The 15810-nt window shown below is 58.3% G+C and overlaps 1 protein-coding gene across 4 annotated transcripts in view; it reads left to right on the top strand.

The window, feature by feature from the left end:
* SS18L1 (SS18L1 subunit of BAF chromatin remodeling complex) overlaps positions 1–15616 on the top strand; it is a 25102-nt gene extending 9486 nt beyond the window's left edge. For 3 of the 4 annotated variants that reach the window (XM_039237015.1, XM_039237017.1, XM_039237018.1), the window contains 10 exons: positions 314–390; positions 1004–1088; positions 2620–2764; positions 3270–3467; positions 4616–4780; positions 5074–5178; positions 6023–6112; positions 10036–10155; positions 12116–12243; positions 12766–15616. In XM_039237015.1, the coding sequence (XP_039092946.1) occupies positions 314–390; positions 1004–1088; positions 2620–2764; positions 3270–3467; positions 4616–4780; positions 5074–5178; positions 6023–6112; positions 10036–10155; positions 12116–12243; positions 12766–12792 (1140 nt within the window). In that variant the 3' untranslated portion in view covers positions 12793–15616. The remainder of the gene's footprint in view (positions 1–313; positions 391–1003; positions 1089–2619; positions 2765–3269; positions 3468–4615; positions 4781–5073; positions 5179–6022; positions 6113–10035; positions 10156–12115; positions 12244–12765) is intronic. The other variant, XM_039237016.1, reaches the window with a different exon arrangement.
* Positions 15617–15810: the final 194 nt, after the last annotated feature.

Raw genomic sequence — 15810 nt, 5'->3', positions numbered from 1 at the left:
CGGCCCACCCCGGCCGGGCGCACGCGCCCCGGAGCACGGCGAGCTGGCGGCTGGGGGTTGTCGGGTGGTCGTCAGCCGGGTGCGAGGGCCTGGGGCCCGCCCCGGGGTTCCGGGGGGAGGGGTCGGCCCTGCACACGGAGGTCCACGTGCTTAGCACGGGGACACGGAGAGTGCTCGCTCCTGCGCACGGGTGGCGGTGACCGTCACGGACCTGAGGGAGCGAGCCAGCTCCGCCCTTCCCTCCAGCCAGCCGGGCGCCGGAGGCACACCTGTGTCCCACACCTGTGTCCCGCCCCCGTGTGCTTCCCTGCAGATGCTGGACGAGAACCACCACCTGATCCAGTGCATCCTGGACTACCAGAGCAAGGGCAAGACGGCCGAGTGCACCCAGTAAGTGGCCGCCGGGCTGCGGTCGCCCTCAGCGGATGGCCTCGTCCCCCCACCCCAGGGCGCTCCCTCCGGGGGGAGAGACGGCGTGGAGGGAAGTGAAGGGGCGGCTGCTGGCGGACGCACCAGGGGACGATGAGCGCCCCCAGGTAGGGCCTCGTGTGACCCCCGGGGCGTGACGCGCGCCTGGCCTTTCCTGCGGTGAACTGAGCTTCCCCGCCTCCTCCCGGCGGGGGCGGGAGGGCCCAAGTCCGCCCGTGCCGGGGTCAGATGGCGGAGGGCTCGTTCCCAGGCGCCCGCTCCCGCGCCTCCCCCAGCCTTCTGCCTCCTCCTCCCGCAGCCCTGAGCACGCCTGCTGGCACCTGCCTCGGGCCACCGCCTCAGGGCCTTCCGGGGTGTTGCCATCAGACAGGACCCCTCTCAGGACTCGCTGGGTCCTGTTCCCTGCCTGGCCCTGTCCTGGAGCGCAGAGCCGTGTGTTGCCTGCCTCGTCAACGTCCCCGGACGCGGTCTGGGGTCAGCACCCCCGGGCCCGGCCGGAAGGCTGTCCTGGGGAAACTTTACTTCTCCCAGGTGGCCTGCGGGCTCTGCCTCACTGTGTGCCCTTCGCCCGCAGGTACCAGCAGATCCTGCACCGGAACCTCGTCTACCTGGCCACGATCGCGGATTCTAACCAGAACATGCAGTCCCTGCTCCCCGCCGTGAGTGCCTGCGGGGGGGCCAGGGGGGGACAGTGGGCCCCATCGCCCAGTACGGTCGCCCAGTGCGGTTTGGGGAGCAGCCGTCTGAGCGTGTGACCCGGAATAGCCAAGTAACAGATAGGAGCCTGGAAAGGGGAAGGGACCCCCAGTTGGCCAGAGTCGGAGCGGACTGGTCCGAATCGTGCCATCAGCTTCTGTAGCAAAGGGAGGGGACCCCGAGGAAGCAAAGGTAGAAGCGGTGGGAGGCGGTACAGGGGATTTCTTGCTCTTTACCCTGCACCCTTCTGAGCAAGTTTGAAAATGGGGCCCAGGAACAGACAGTGCGCTGAGTCAGCAACAGAACCCTGAGGTGTACCCAGTGCGGTAAATGTTTTAAACGTCAGTTTGCTTTGTTTTCTGCTTATGTTTTTATTTTTTTTATATAATTTTTTAAAAGTTTTTTTTTACGTTTTTTTTTTGAGAAACAGGGACAAAGCATGAGCAGGGGAGGAGGGGGTGCAGAGAGAGAGAGGGAGACAGATTCTGAAGCAGGCTCTAGACTCCAAGCTGTCAGCACAGAGCCTGACGCGGGGCTCGAACTTCCAAACCGCGAGATCATGACCTGAGCCAAAGTTGGACGCTTAACTGACCGAGCCACCCAGGTGTCCCTCTGCTTAATTTTTTAAAATCCGTTTTCCCCAAATCCACTGCTGCAAAGGCAGGGTCCGGCAGCGGCCGCCTCCTGCATGGTGGACTGGAAGGCAGCGCTGTGAGAAGGATCAGCCCATGTAGACCACGGTGGGTGGGGAGGTTCCCAGACAAACCCAATGCCCCCGAGTCCCCTGGAAAGTGACATCATAAGTGCCCAGATGTGTTTTGCTGGTAAAATTGTTAAACCGACATTGATTGGTCTGTGAAATTGGTACTCCTCACCTTGGAGATAGCAGTGGCTTCTGCTGGGAACCTCATTTTGTTGGCCAGGTGTAGACAGCATCTGCTTCCGACCCTATGGAGCTGCTGTTTGGTCTGGATCTGGGGAGTGAGGGTGCAGGGGTCACTCGTACATCCTGTCGCCTTCTACATCCTGATCACGGTTGGCCTTGCTGAGGGGCAGGGCGCGAACACCGGAGGAGCAATGGCAACGCCAGTGCTAAGGCACAGGGCAGTCTGTGCAAAGGCCCTGGGGCCTGGGGTGGTATGGGTGAGGCACACAGCGAATCCTGGCCAGCTGGGGCCAAGGTGGAGGGGCAGGGGTGTGGAGTAAGATGAGGCAGGTGCTGTGTGGTGGGCCCCTGAGGTGGGGGTCCCCATAAGGAGGGCCGTCTTTGAATCTCTGGGTATGCGTTGGTAAGCTCGATACTCACTTGAGGTCTGAATGTTCTGCCAGAACACTTGGTGTGCCGTCTCCGGGCCTACCTGACCACACGTGCAAGCGCCATCGGTCACAGACGTTCGCCAGGTGGCCGTGAACCATCACCGTAGCTCTCGCGGACCGCCAAGTCCCTTCACCTCTGGGTCAACCGTCCCCCCCATTACCTTCTTGTCCCCGCAGCCGCCGACCCAGAACATGAACCTGGGCCCTGGAGCGCTGTCCCAGAGCGGCTCCAGCCAGGGCCTGCACTCCCAGGGCAGCCTCAGTGACGCCATCGGCACGGGCCTGCCCCCGTCCTCCCTCATGCAGGGCCAGATCGGCAACGGTGAGTACCCGGCGCACCGGCGACAGCGTCAGCGACTGAGCTCCCCGGTGCCCGGCCGTCTCGGCAGAGACCTGTGACCCGCGGGGCTGAGCGTGGCGCGCCCTCCTCCCAGAGGCGCTGGCTGCAGGGGCGCTGCGGTGCCCGGGCACACGTGCGCGGGGGTCACGTGCAAAGGGGAAAAGGCACTTCAGACCCCTGCTCTGCCTCGACTTCACGCCCCACGTGGGGCTCCGTGTGTGGTTTGTAAACGAGAACGAAAAGGTTCTCTTCGGATGGAGAACCGTTTAGCCAGCCACGGGGGCTGTTACTGTCACGGCGAAGATCCGATCCCTGTGCTCGGTCAGCGTGCGTGTTTGTTTCCTCCGTCTGCGGCGCTGCTGACCCCGGGCCGGCCTCCCTCCCTGCCGCCGCGTGAAGGGAACGCGGGGCGTCCAGCAGCAAGGCCAGGCCCGCGGTCAGAGGCGGTCCCTGGTGGGTTTAAGGACCCTCCCTATGCTCCTGGCAGGTCCGAACCACGTGTCCATGCAGCAGACGGCGCAGAGCACGCTGCCCACCACCTCCATGAGCATGTCTGGCAGCGGCCACGGCACGGGGCCCGGCTACAGCCACTCGGGACCCGCCTCGCAGAGTGTGCCCCTGCAGGGCCAGGGCGCCATCGGCAACTACGTGTCACGGGCCAACATCAACATGCAGTCCAACCCAGGTACCACGCTGCTCGGCGCTAGGACACCCCACCAGCCCCGGGGCCCTCCGAGATCTGTGCAGGCTGTGCACGCGGTCCCGTGGGGCTTCTCGAGGGTGGGGGCCGTGGGAACAGACCAGGTGGGCATCTGGCTTTGTGGAGGGGGGTTTCCGGCCATCCCCGCGGCAGCTTCAGGCAAGGCCGTGCCGAGGGGCGGGATGTGCCCTTCCTCAGGACGGGACCGGGCTCACGCAGGGTGGGGAGTGGTGTGGCCAGAGCGCAGAAGTGGGCAAGGTGCAGGCCCCCAGTGCTGGGCCAAGGGAGCCCCGCAGGCTGGGAGTGGGGTGCTGAGCCCTGGGAAGCATCGGGTCCCCGTTGAGCTGTCCCAGAGCATCATACATTGGATTTCAGAGGCTTAGTACAGACGGCAAGAACGTGAGCTATCTCCCTGGGTTACTTTTAATATTAACTGTATACTGAAAATTAGAATACATATGTGTGATTGTTTTATGTCTTATTTTTTCTGAGCAAGGGGAGGGACAGAGAGAGATGCAGAGCGTGACACAGGGCTCAAGCTCATAAACTGCGAGATGATGACCTGAGTCAAAGTCAGATGCTCAACCAACGGAGGCACCCAGGCACATTTTTTTTAAGTTTATTTATTTTGAGAGAGAGAGTGAGCAAGCAGAAGAGGGGCAGAGAGAGAGAAAGAATCCTAAGCAGGCTCCACGCTGTCAGCGCAGGGCCCAACACAGGGCCCAAACCTATAAACTGTGAGATCGAGACCTGAGCTGAAATCAGTAGTTGGGTGTTTAACTGATTGACCCCAAATGAGGCTATTTAGGTATTTTGAGCCAAAACATATTACTAAACTAGCTCTCACCCGTTTGCCCACTGTTTCAACATGGCTTACGCCCCATTCTGCCGGACGGCGCTGTTTTAGCGGGTTCTGTGCAGGGCCGGCACCACTGGACAGGCCGGGGGCAGAGGCGTGGCTCCTCTGGGACCGGCCTGGGGGACGAGGGGTCAGGACAGGACTCGTGTTCCTCTGCGCGTGGAGGTGGCCCGGGAGCTGGAGGCGGTCGGGGTGCGGCCGGGGTCCGGGGTGAGGGTGCGGACGGCCGCCTGGGGAGCTTCTCGGGGTTATTCGGGTCTGTCGTGTCGCCCAGTGTCCATGATGCACCAGCAGGCGGCCTCGTCCCACTACAACTCGGCGCAAGGCGGGAGCCAGCACTACCAGGGCCAGTCGTCCATGGCCATGATGGGCCAGAGCGGCCAGGGGGGCGGCATGATGGGGCAGCGGCCCCTGGCACCCTACCGGCCCTCCCAGCAAGGTGAGGCCCGCGCCGCGTCTCTCTGCCCGGGGAGCTGGGGGGCGTGAGGCTTCGCGTGGCCTTTGGGATCACGCGAGGACGGTGGCGGTCTCGTGGGGCCGGCGAAACTTCGACGGCCGCGCGCCGGTGCTGCTCCCGGAGGCGGCCAGGCTGGAGCCGCTCTAGGGGGTGGGGTCAGGTGCAGGGGCCACCGCGGGGGCTGGGGAGGTTGGGTGTAAGTGTGGGCGTCGAGGAGGCCGTCCGTGACAGGGGAACGTGCTGAGGTCACGTCCCGTGCGCCCGCCCGCCCCCAGGCTCGTCCCAGCAGTACCTGGGCCAGGAGGAGTACTACGGAGGCGAGCAGTACGGACACAGCCAGGCCGCCTCGGAGCCCATGAGCCAGCAGTACTACCCTGACGGTGAGGCCCGCGCCGCCCCTGCCGTCTGCCAGCAGAGCATCCGGAGTTCCCCTGGCCCGAGTCCCTTTGGGAATGGGGGCGACGGCACCCCTGGCCTCTGCCGAGAGAAGTTGCCGGCTCAGGCCACGGCCACTCAGCTGCTTGAGGCTTCTCGTCTCCCTTCCTGAACGGCAGCAGGAGGCTGAGGCTGGGACGTGCGGTCCCCGAGTCGGGGCGTCTAACTGTTGTAGACGGTGGACGCAGGAGCCCCTGTGAAAGGCCTTCAGAGGCGACGGACCCGAGCCGGCGGTTTGTGTCTGCCGCTCCGTTAGTTTCTGCAGACGTTTCCTGTGGTAGCCTCCTTTCGGTCACGTTCCGATAGTCTCGGGATCTGCGAGGTAGCGTGGAAAGCAGTCACAGAGGATGGGTGGGATTTGCAGGGGGAGCGACCCGGGGCAGAGAGCACACACAGGGTGAGTGGTTGGGAGCGGCTGAGGCCAGTGCAGGCCGGGCTGTGTCACTGCCAGGTAATGGTGACACGGCCCCCTGAGGGCTCACGGTGCCCAGGACGAGGGCCGCCCGACCTGGTCACGTGTCCGGCACTGACTACGCCGTCTCCCCTCTCTAAACCGAGACGGACTCCTCACCCCCACCCCCCAAGCAGGGTGGCTGCCTGCACCTTGAGGGAACGGAGGCCAGGAAGTGGCAGGAAGCTCCGTCACAGACAGCGTGTGGGGGAAACAGACCAGGCCCGGCTCCGGGCACTCCTGACCCCACGGCGTGGCCCGTTCACTTCACAACTGAACCCTGTGCGCAGGCAGCCTGGACCCCCCGCTGACCGCAGGCTGTGTGCGTTTGCCTGCAGGACACGGGGACTACGCCTACCAGCAGTCGTACACGGAGCAGAGCTACGACCGGTCCTTTGAGGAGTCCACGCAGCACTACTACGAGGGCGGTAAGCCGCGCGGGGGCCTTGGCTCCCCTCAGACACGCCCCGCACGCTGCGAGGCCCAGGGTGCCTGTGGCCGCTGCGGGCGCTGGGTGCCCACTCATGACACGGGCAGGGTGGTCGGACCACCTGTGCTGCGGTCGGGGAGGCACAGACCCCACCATCTGTGGAGGGGGAGCTCAGGTGGGCACATTCAAGAGTTCCCAACCCGGTTGGGGGGCGTCCAGGCACCCCATGTTCCTCCTGAGCCAGGCGGGCAATGCACGTGGGTGCGTGGCTTCCTGGGTTTGGCCTGGGCATCTCTTCAAATGCCTGCTGGCCAGATCGAGTGCAGCGTGGGCTGGGGGCTGTCCATGGGGGGGGGGGGTGAGACGGTGACGCTCTGGAAGCGGACTGCCACCACAGAGCCGGTTAACATGCGCCCGTTTTCCTGCTGTGAATGCTCCCACCCACACTGACTTCCAGCCACCAACACAATGCCATCAGACACAACCAGGAAGAAATTTGCACGTTAACTTTTCAGAGAGGGGCCCCATAGAGTGAAGGCACCTCTCCCTGCCCCCACGAGACCCCAAGAGGAGAGAAAACTGCGAAGTCACAGGGTCCTGGGACAGCAGCCGTGTATAGCCTAGGTTTCCTGGTCGGGACGTCCCAAGTGGGGACAGCGTGAGGTTTGGTAGCAGGGCCCCTGGGGACGGAAACACAAATAATAAACGTGAAACAGGCAGTTTGCACATCGAGGTGTTTTCAGTGGTTTTTTAAAAATAATTATGCTAAAAACATCAAAATTCACCTCTTGAGCCGTTTCCGAGTGTAGTTCAGTGACGTGAGCACACTTACATCGTGCAGCTGTCCCCACCGTCCATCCCCAAACCTGTCCGTCTTCCCGGACTGATCTGCTACCCCCGTCAGACACTGGCTCCCCGGCTCCCTCCCCCAGCGCCCACTTTCTCTACGTGTGACTCTGCGTCTGTAGGGCGGGGTCATTCAGCACTTGTCCCGGTGGGATCCGCTCACCTCGGTCAGCATAACGTTCTCAGGGCTCATACGTGTTAGCAGCTGCCGGAATGTCCTTCCTCTTGAAGGTGGGATCATTTTCTAGTGTGTAAGTGCCTTGTTCATCCACTCGGTGGTCACTTTAAAAAAAAAAATTATGTCTATTTTTGAGAGAGAGAAAGAGAGCGCGCACGCATGCAAGCAGGGGAGGGGCAGAGAGGGAGGGAGACACAGAATCCGAAGCAGCTCCAGGCTCCGAGCTGTCAGCACAGAGCCCGACGCGGGGCTCGAACCCACGGACTCTGAGATCATGACGGGAGTCGAAGTTGGACACTTTAATCGACTGGGCCCCTCAGGTGCCCCAGCAGACCGACACTTCGTGGGTTGTTTGTGTCTCTCGGCTGTGGTGAATGACACTGCCGTGAACGTCGGTGTGCAGAAGCCTCTTCCAGTCCCTGCTTTCATTTCCTTTGCGTTTGTACCCAGAAGTAGAATTACGAGTGATCTGGTAATTCTGTGGTTAATTTCTTGAAGAGCCGCCATACCGTCTCCCATGGCGCAGGTTCGTTTCTCAGTCGCGGTGGAGCGGCGGGCGATCACCAGGTGCGTGGAGAGTACGACAGAAGCGCCCAGGAGGTTGGGCTGCAGTCAGTTAGAAGGATTTCCCCGCAGCAGCTCCCCCTGCCCCCACGCTTGGGTGTCACTTACTAACGAGGCTCAGACCCAGTCTTCTTGTTCTGGGAGTCTGGCTCCCGAGACCCCGGGGTGGCCCGTGCCTGTGCAGTCACAGCCCCTCAGGTCCTCACCCCTGCCCCGGCAGCTGCCCCCACCTTTTCCCAGAGCAGGTGCGGTGACCTGGCCATGACCCCTGGCTGGATGTGGAACCTAACGATGGGTGTCGGGCAAGAGAACAAAACATCCCAACCACCTCAAGGCAAAATTATTTATGAGTAACTTCATGTTCCCTGTTGTTTTTACGAACTAGTCAAGTGGTTGAGTGTTGGCCACTGATGGGGAACAAGTAACACTTTTTTTTTAAGATTTCTTTTTAACGTTTGTTTTTGAGAGAGAGAATGGGGGAGGGGCCGAGAGAGAGAGAGAGGGAGACGGGATCCAAAGCAGACCCCGTGCTGACAGCAGCGAACCCTCGCACTCACGAACCTGAGCCGAGAGCAAGAGTCAGATGCTTAACTGACTGAGCCCTGTTGGCGCCCTGCAGGCGACACCTGTGTTCCGCCTCCTCACTCACCCACCCCCACCCCCCAAGCTGCTGGGCTCCACACGGCCAGAGATCCACGTGTTTGGGCCATTTTAGAAACAGCTCCATGTGTGAGGAGTAGAGTTGGCTCGGGTCTGCGCCGCTGGGTCTCTGCCTGCCAGGAAGAGGGGAGCATCCGGGGCCATCCCTGCACCCGCTCCTCCGCCAGCACCGAGGCCGCAGCCGTGGGCTCTCCATCTACCTTCGGGACGCCAGCGCTCAGCCTTCACCACCGGGAGGACCCTCTGCTCACCGCCCAGGCTGCTGTGTCCCTGTGAGGATCCTCAGGAAAGAACCTTCTAGCAGAAATGATTGCTCCAAAGACAGATTCGGACGTGCCACTCAGCCTTTTGAACTTCGAAGTGCACGGCTTTATACTCTCACATTTAGGTTACGTGTTCTCGCCTCCCGTAATCGACAGGAGACTTGCTAAAACAGTCACGTCTTTTAAGGCGGGTGTGGCAGACGGGGTTTCCTCCTGACCCTGGAAGCGTTTTGTTCCGACTCGCTGTCTGGACCCGGCCCGGCACTACTCATGCTTGTGTCACAGGGTCCGGGTCACCCACGGTGGGTGGCTGTGCCGGGTCTGGTATGAGAGGCGGGTGGTGTTGTGCTCTGAGAAGCCGGATGTGCGTGAGTGGCCCCTGGCCCCGTGAGGTGGAGGGCGTGGAGGGGAAGCAGTGAGGGGGTAGGTTGAAGCCAAAATAAAGAATTTTCCAGTCATTACATTATCCCACTGTGGGATGGGGCATCTTGTGGGGCACAGTGGCTGGTCCTGGGGTTCGCGGGAGGTGGCATATGACAGGAGCGCTGGGCAGTCCCGTAGAATGAGAGGGCGCTCGCGGACAGAGCGCTGGTGTCAGGCCAGGAGGGAGGAGGGGACGTGCGGCCGGCCGAGCCAGGCGCCACGGTGCCGTGGGGGCCCACGCCGAGCACCATGGAAGCACTTCGTCACTGAGACTGTAAGAGTTTCTCCGCTTCCTCGCACTGGCCTCCTGGCTGCGTGGCCGCGGCGTGTTTCCAGCTGCCTGTGCGCGGCCCTGTGCTTTGGCTGCCGGGATGGGCTGTCCTGACGCGCTGCTTCTGGCTGTCTCGGTGTCCCAGGGCCACTGTGACAGGGGCTGCGCAGGCCAGGGGGCCGAGATCCGATGGAGGGTGTGTCCCAGGCCTCTGTCCCTGCTTCTGGTGGCTCCGGCCGTCCTGGGTGTCCTTGCTCGTGGGCCCGTCACTCCACTGTGCTGCTGTCCGCACGTGGCCCTCCCTGCGTCCGAGTCTACGTGGCCCTCTTGCGGGAACACGCGTCATCAGATTAGGGTTCATTCTAGTCCAGGACAGCCTGCTCCTCTCTGCTCCCATCTGCAGAGACCCTAATTCCAGATAAGACCCCGCGCACAGCTGCGTGGGGTTAGGGCTCCATCACACCTCTCGGGGGGACACAGTTCAACCCGAAACACTCATGTTAGCCTTTGCCTTCAGTTCACTTTCGTTTTGGCTACTTATTCACATTCTGGTAAGACAAGAAGAGAAAACGTCATAGAATATTTGACCTGTTGTGGAAAAGAAGATTCTGAAGCAGCCGAGTTGGTCCAGGGTTTTCTGAGGCGCCCACGTCGTGAGTGGTGGGAAGAGCCACCTTTGTCTCTGGAAACCAACCACGTGTGTCTTTCTCTGACAGGGAACTCGCAGTACAGCCAGCAGCAGGCGGGGTACCAGCAGGGCGCAGCCCAGCAGCAGGCGGGGTACCAGCAGCAGTACCCCAACCAGCAGAGCTACCCCGGGCAGCAGCCAGGCTACGGTAAGGGGGTGAGGTGGAGGGCGCGCCTTCCCACACGGGCCCCACGCAGGGTAACACTGCCGTTCGTTCAGTGAAGCTTATTAGTACGCTCATTTTGGAATGGTCTTATTAACTTTTTAATGTTTTATTTATTTTTGAGAGAGAGCGTGAGCAGCAGAAGGGCAGAGAAGGAGGGGGAAGCACAATTGGACGCAGGCTCTGCGCTGTCAGCACAGAGCCCGATGTGGGGTTCAAACCCATGAACCGTGAGATCATTACCTGAGCTGAAGGGTGATGCTAAACCAACTGAGCCCCCCAGGGACCCCCACTGTGGAGTAGTTTTAGATTTCCAGCAAAGCCGTGTGGCAGGCGCACAGAGTTCCCCTGTCTTTCACCTTGTCCGACCGCAGTGTGCTGGTCACAACTAGGAAACTACGCTGCCCCATTGCTGTTGACGGGACTCCCAGCTTATTCAGATCTCACTGGGTTTCCCCAAGTGTCCGATTCTGCCCCAGAGCCCATCTGGGATCCCACAGGACATTGAGTCTCACGTCTCCTCAGGCTCCCCTGGGCTGGGACAGCATCTCTGAAATCTGGTCTTTCTGGACCGTGACAGTTGTGAGGGAGCCTGGACACGTGGTTTGTCAGACAGCCTCGGGTTGGATTTGTCTGAACTTTTTCAGGGTGAACCTGGGCTGTGGGTTGGGAAAGACCGCAGGGGTGAAGGGCCCTTCTCATCCCACATCAACATGACTGTGGTCACTTGGCCAGGGACATCCGCCTGCTCCCCCCACCATCGAGCTGTCCCATCTTCCTCTCCCTCCGCCAGTCAGTGGAAGCAAGCCACTGAGTGCTGCCCACATGGGGGGGGGGCGGGGGATGGGCTCCCACAGACGGGAGCCCAGGTGCCGCTGTCGCATGAGGACAGCTGCCTGACGTGGCCACCGCGTGACGGCCCGGCACACCGTCGTCATAAAATACACCAGGAGAGTGCCTGGGTGGCCGCGTTGGCTGGGCGTCTGACCCGCTTAGGTCACGATCTGGCCGTTTCATGGGCTTGAGCCCGTGTCAGGCTCTGTGCGGACAGCGCGGGGCTCAGAGCCCGCTTCAGGTTCTGTGCCCCTCCCCTGCTCTGCTCTGTCTCTCTAAAAATAAACATTTAACAAAGAAATAAACAAGTACAATACGATAAAATACATGGTGAGAGCTGTCCTTACCACCTGAATGAGAGGGTGTCCTTCCACAAACCGTGTGCCTGTCTGAGTGGGACCCGGCCCTTGCTGCACCTCAGGACCGCCTGCCTGGCTGGGCCTTCACTCCTGAGCTCACAGGTGACCGTGACACACGGTGAGGAAGGAAAGCCCCCGGCCGAGATTTGTGTTCCACTTTTTACAGCCACGGCTAATTCAGTAACCATGTTTTGAAAAATTACTTGCCCTTAAAATCTTTATTTTTTCGTTAAGTGTTTATTTTTGAGAGAGAGAAAGAGAGAGAGCGCGCGCCTGCATGCGAGCAGGGGGAGGAAGGGAGAAGCAGAGACAGAGGATCCAAAGCAGGCTCCTTGCCGAAAGCACAGAGCCCGACTTAGGGTGCAAACTAACGAACCGAGAGATCATGACCTGAGCCAAAGGCGGTGCTTAACCGACTGAGCCACCCAGGCGCCCCCTTGGCTTTTATCAGTCCTTTCCAAAGCCTTCGCTTTACTTTCCACGGGAATGCCTTCCTCCTCCCTCGCACACGAGAGTTTTCAACACCTGCTGTGATGCCTAACTCGCGGGTTTGCGGGACCACTGTGGCGGACACGCTGCTGCCGGGAAGCAGCCCGTTCACCCCGGCCAGGGAGCTGCGCGGGAGCCGAGGGTAGCCTTGCTCTGTGCTCCGCTGAGCCTGCCCCGCTGGGTGGAACGGTGCTACAGGCACTTCCGGGGGGCCGGGGAGCGCTGTGGGGGTCATTCTCACGGCTCGCTGTGTGTTCTCACAGGGCCTGCCCAGGGAGCCGCCTCGCAGTACTCCGGCTACCAGCAAGGACAAGGCCAGCAGTACGGAAGCTACAGAGCGTCTCAGACGGGCCCGTCCGCCCAGCAGCAGCGGCCTTATGGCTACGAGCAGGCAAGATTCGGGGATGCCTTCAGACGCGCAGACCCGTCGTGTCTGTCGAAACGTGACGAAGGTTTCTCTTATGGTCGTGAGGAATAATGAGATGAAGGAATTGGCCGCCAGGGTCTCTTCCAGAATGTGAATTCTCTGATCCACTAAGGCTTTTGGAAATGACCTGTACGTGTACGCTCACTTGGTCAGACACGGCTGGCTGAGTGGCTCTGCGTCAAGGTCCCAGCCCAAGTTTGCAGCCAGCCCTGCTGCTGACCTGTGGGAGCTTGGCCCCTTGGGGATTTTTTTGGGGGGTGGCTGGTAAGGAGCCTCGCTGACCTTCTGATCGAAACCGTCAGCCACAGGCGTGGACGATGGCCTTTGGAAAGCGGCCAGTCGTGCTGCTCCGAGACCTAGGCAGAGCTGTTGGCCTGCTTGCTCTCCATGCCTGCTTCCATCCCGTCTCGGGTGGCCGCGGCGGGGCGCTGGGTGGGAGGTCTGCCTTAACTACGGGAGTATGACGTGTGTCTTGATCTCTTACAGGGCCAGTACGGAAACTACCAGCAGTAGGGACGAACGCTCTTGGTAGAGCCTTGCGGTGGCGTGGCCCCTGGGGATGGTTGGGCTGGTGGCAGTTCTCATGAACTCTGACCTCTTGACTGCCCCTCCGCCCCACGCAGCGTCTGCATGTGAAGCGTGCGCATTTCATGCTGGGTGCGATGCCAGGCGCGCACCGCTGGCGAGAGACGGCGCTTCGATGGTGTGACATATTCGGTGCTGTGTATAGTGTTGTACGTCCACACAATGGGGAGGTTGTCCCTTTTTTGTCGCCCCACCCTACCCTTGATGTTTCTAGCTAGCTTTAGGGGTCCTCTTGTCACCCGAGTATTCTGTGCCCAGGGATGGGACACGTCTACAAGATGCCATAGTCCATGTGTTCATATAAGCAGGCCTCAGGTCTGCCTCTTCTCACGCAGTTGTCATAACGTGGGTTGTAAATTGGTCTGTCGCCAGCCACACCGCAGCCGGACATGCGCGCACAGCCCCAGATGGCAGCCTCTCCCTGTGCCTCGATGGGGGCAGGGCGTCTTCTGTGTTTTGGGTCAGTTTCTGGTACACGGTGAGAAGGATGAACATGCTTTGCCGGGGGGGGGGGGGGGGGGGGGCTGTGAACGGTGCTTTCCAGAGCCCGTGCGTTACCCATGTCTCTCGCCAGTTGTGTTTATCCAGAATGTTTTATGTTTTTGTATAAAGAGCAAAGAGGGATCAACGAGTATATTCCAAATAAACGTACGATTAGCCTGACCCAGGGAAGGAAAGAGGGTAGTTCTTGGAAATGACTGGCCTTGGCCCTTATTTATTTGATGGTCAGTTTTGGGATTTGGATATTTGATATCACCCAGTCCTGAATTGAGAGTTTAAAATATTTGTACCAAATTTTCTAGTTGGCAAGTATTTTGTTTTATACCTTCCTGGACCTACTTACTCAGATCTCTAAGCAAGTGTTGCTGTTCTTTTAGAGAGATCTGAAATTCACATCTTATTTTTAAAAAGAACCCCACAAATTCTGTGTTCTTCCCAAGGACAGGAAGGGTTTAAAAGTAAGGGAATTTGAGTAAATGTTACATTCCTAGGACATCAAATCCCATTTAAGTTCTCCTCAGCCATTACAGATAGCTGACTTGGAAAAAGCATACTAAAAGGAAAACCTGTGTCACTAATCAGTAATACAAACATTGTATCAACTTTTACGTGGGTAAATGCTGACATGCTTCCAAGAACAACCAAGAAAATACAAAAAATATCCCATTCTTGATATATATCATATCTACTGGAGATCTAGTGGATCTACTGGAGATGGTGTTTTTAAATGGATAAATTCCGTGTTTTAATAGTCTAAAATAGTTTTTCAGCCAGAGTTGTTGATGGTTTACAGTTTACAAGGCATTTTATGCTGTTTTTATGTTGTTTTGTTTTGTTTTGTTTTGTTGCTTGAATGAATCCTGACAGTCCACACTGGGAAATACGGAGGCAATTACTGTTCCCATTTTACAGATGAAGAACCGAGGCACAGATTAAAGATTGCCCCAGACGAGTACCAGTCCTGTTCTGGCATATTTTCCCCTCTTCTGTGGGGACAGAGTCACACGTACATTGGGATAGGAGTGTCTATTTTATAGGCATATGGGTTTTAAAAACTCTTAATGCTGGTAAGGGCTTAAAAATACATATATTAAATTACTGAAAGAGAGTTCTTAATTGCTAAATGACACAGACATTAGCAATTTCATTTAAGTGGGGGGGGGGGTGTCTCCCTCAATTTTGTTCTGTTCTTTCCTGACAGTTTTCATAGAACTAATTTGCAAACGCAATCAGGAACTAAAATTTCCCACTGAAAATGTTAAACATTTTAGATAACTGTGAAAGTAGTTTTATTTTTATTCCTTGCCAATCTGCGAATATGCCTTTTATGTGTGTGTTTTTTTAAGTGCTGTATTAATACTTTTTGAAAGAAAAGGACACTTAAACTTATCCCAGAACTTCAATCTGAAATGTCTTACATTAAGAATTTCTTGAATGTTGTGTATATATTTTAAAAAGCACTTTGTGAAACAGTTTGTACATTTATTTCCTAATTTATACATGATTTTTGGTATTAATATATTTAATGATTAATAACAGAATGTTTATTTAATGTATTGTCCGTTCTTATGTACTGTTGTGGGGAAACGTGGTGCCAGCAGTTCTGTTTTCATTAAGTAATACGTATTCTCTCTCCTCTTCTGTAAGATGTTTGCAAAGCCTAGGCTAAAGTGAGTTGTTCGTGCAGTGTGGTCGATGGTGCTTTGTTTTTAATGACTGCTTCCACAGAAGGCCAGTGATGATGCAAAGGACACGTGGAACTTGACGCTCATTCTTCCTGCCCTGGCCCCCGGGCCACAGCAGGGCTTGGACCTGAGATGCTCGCCGCTCCGGATGGGCCGACCAACATGCGGCCTGCAGCCCCTCACCCTGGTTATTTTGCTGCGCAGCCGCCGGGTCGAGACCTGGGCTGCTGGCGGCCCCGTGGGGGGGGTGGGCAGGGGGGCAGCCTCAGGACCGCTGGGTCCAGAGCCCGAGCCTCCGTCCGCCGCTGTTCCTGGGGACCCGTGGTCTGAGTGCGGGCATCCGTTCAAAGCTGCGCGGGAGGAAGACGCTTCTGTTCCCCTTTCAATTTGTTGAGCTGTTACTTCATTTCTATTAATGGAACAGGTCAAATTCGTCTTATTTGTGAGCACAGTACATTTTCTGAAAAACATCCTATCAGTTCACTTTTTTCCAGTCGGAGTTTGGCGCGTATAAATTGCTTATGATTTGGGTGTAATGTATGAATAAACTGGTTCTTCAAAACCACCCTACCAGGGGTTTTCGTCTGTTGGGACCGAGTCTGGCACCCGGTCACGGAGTGGACGGTGGGTAGCTAGCGGGGGAGGGGGTGTCTGTCTGACGGGGGAGACAGGTGCTGACCGGGCTAGCGGGGTCTGATGGGGGAGGCAGGTGTCTGGCGGGGGGGGGGGGGGGGGGGGGGGGGGGGGGGGGGGGGGGGGG

The sequence above is a fragment of the Hyaena hyaena genome, unplaced genomic scaffold (genome assembly GCF_003009895.1).
Source record: "Hyaena hyaena isolate Hyena2069 unplaced genomic scaffold, ASM300989v1 scaffold_118, whole genome shotgun sequence".
Taxonomy (NCBI): domain Eukaryota; kingdom Metazoa; phylum Chordata; class Mammalia; order Carnivora; family Hyaenidae; genus Hyaena; species Hyaena hyaena.
This window is presented reverse-complemented; position numbering and strand designations above follow the sequence as displayed.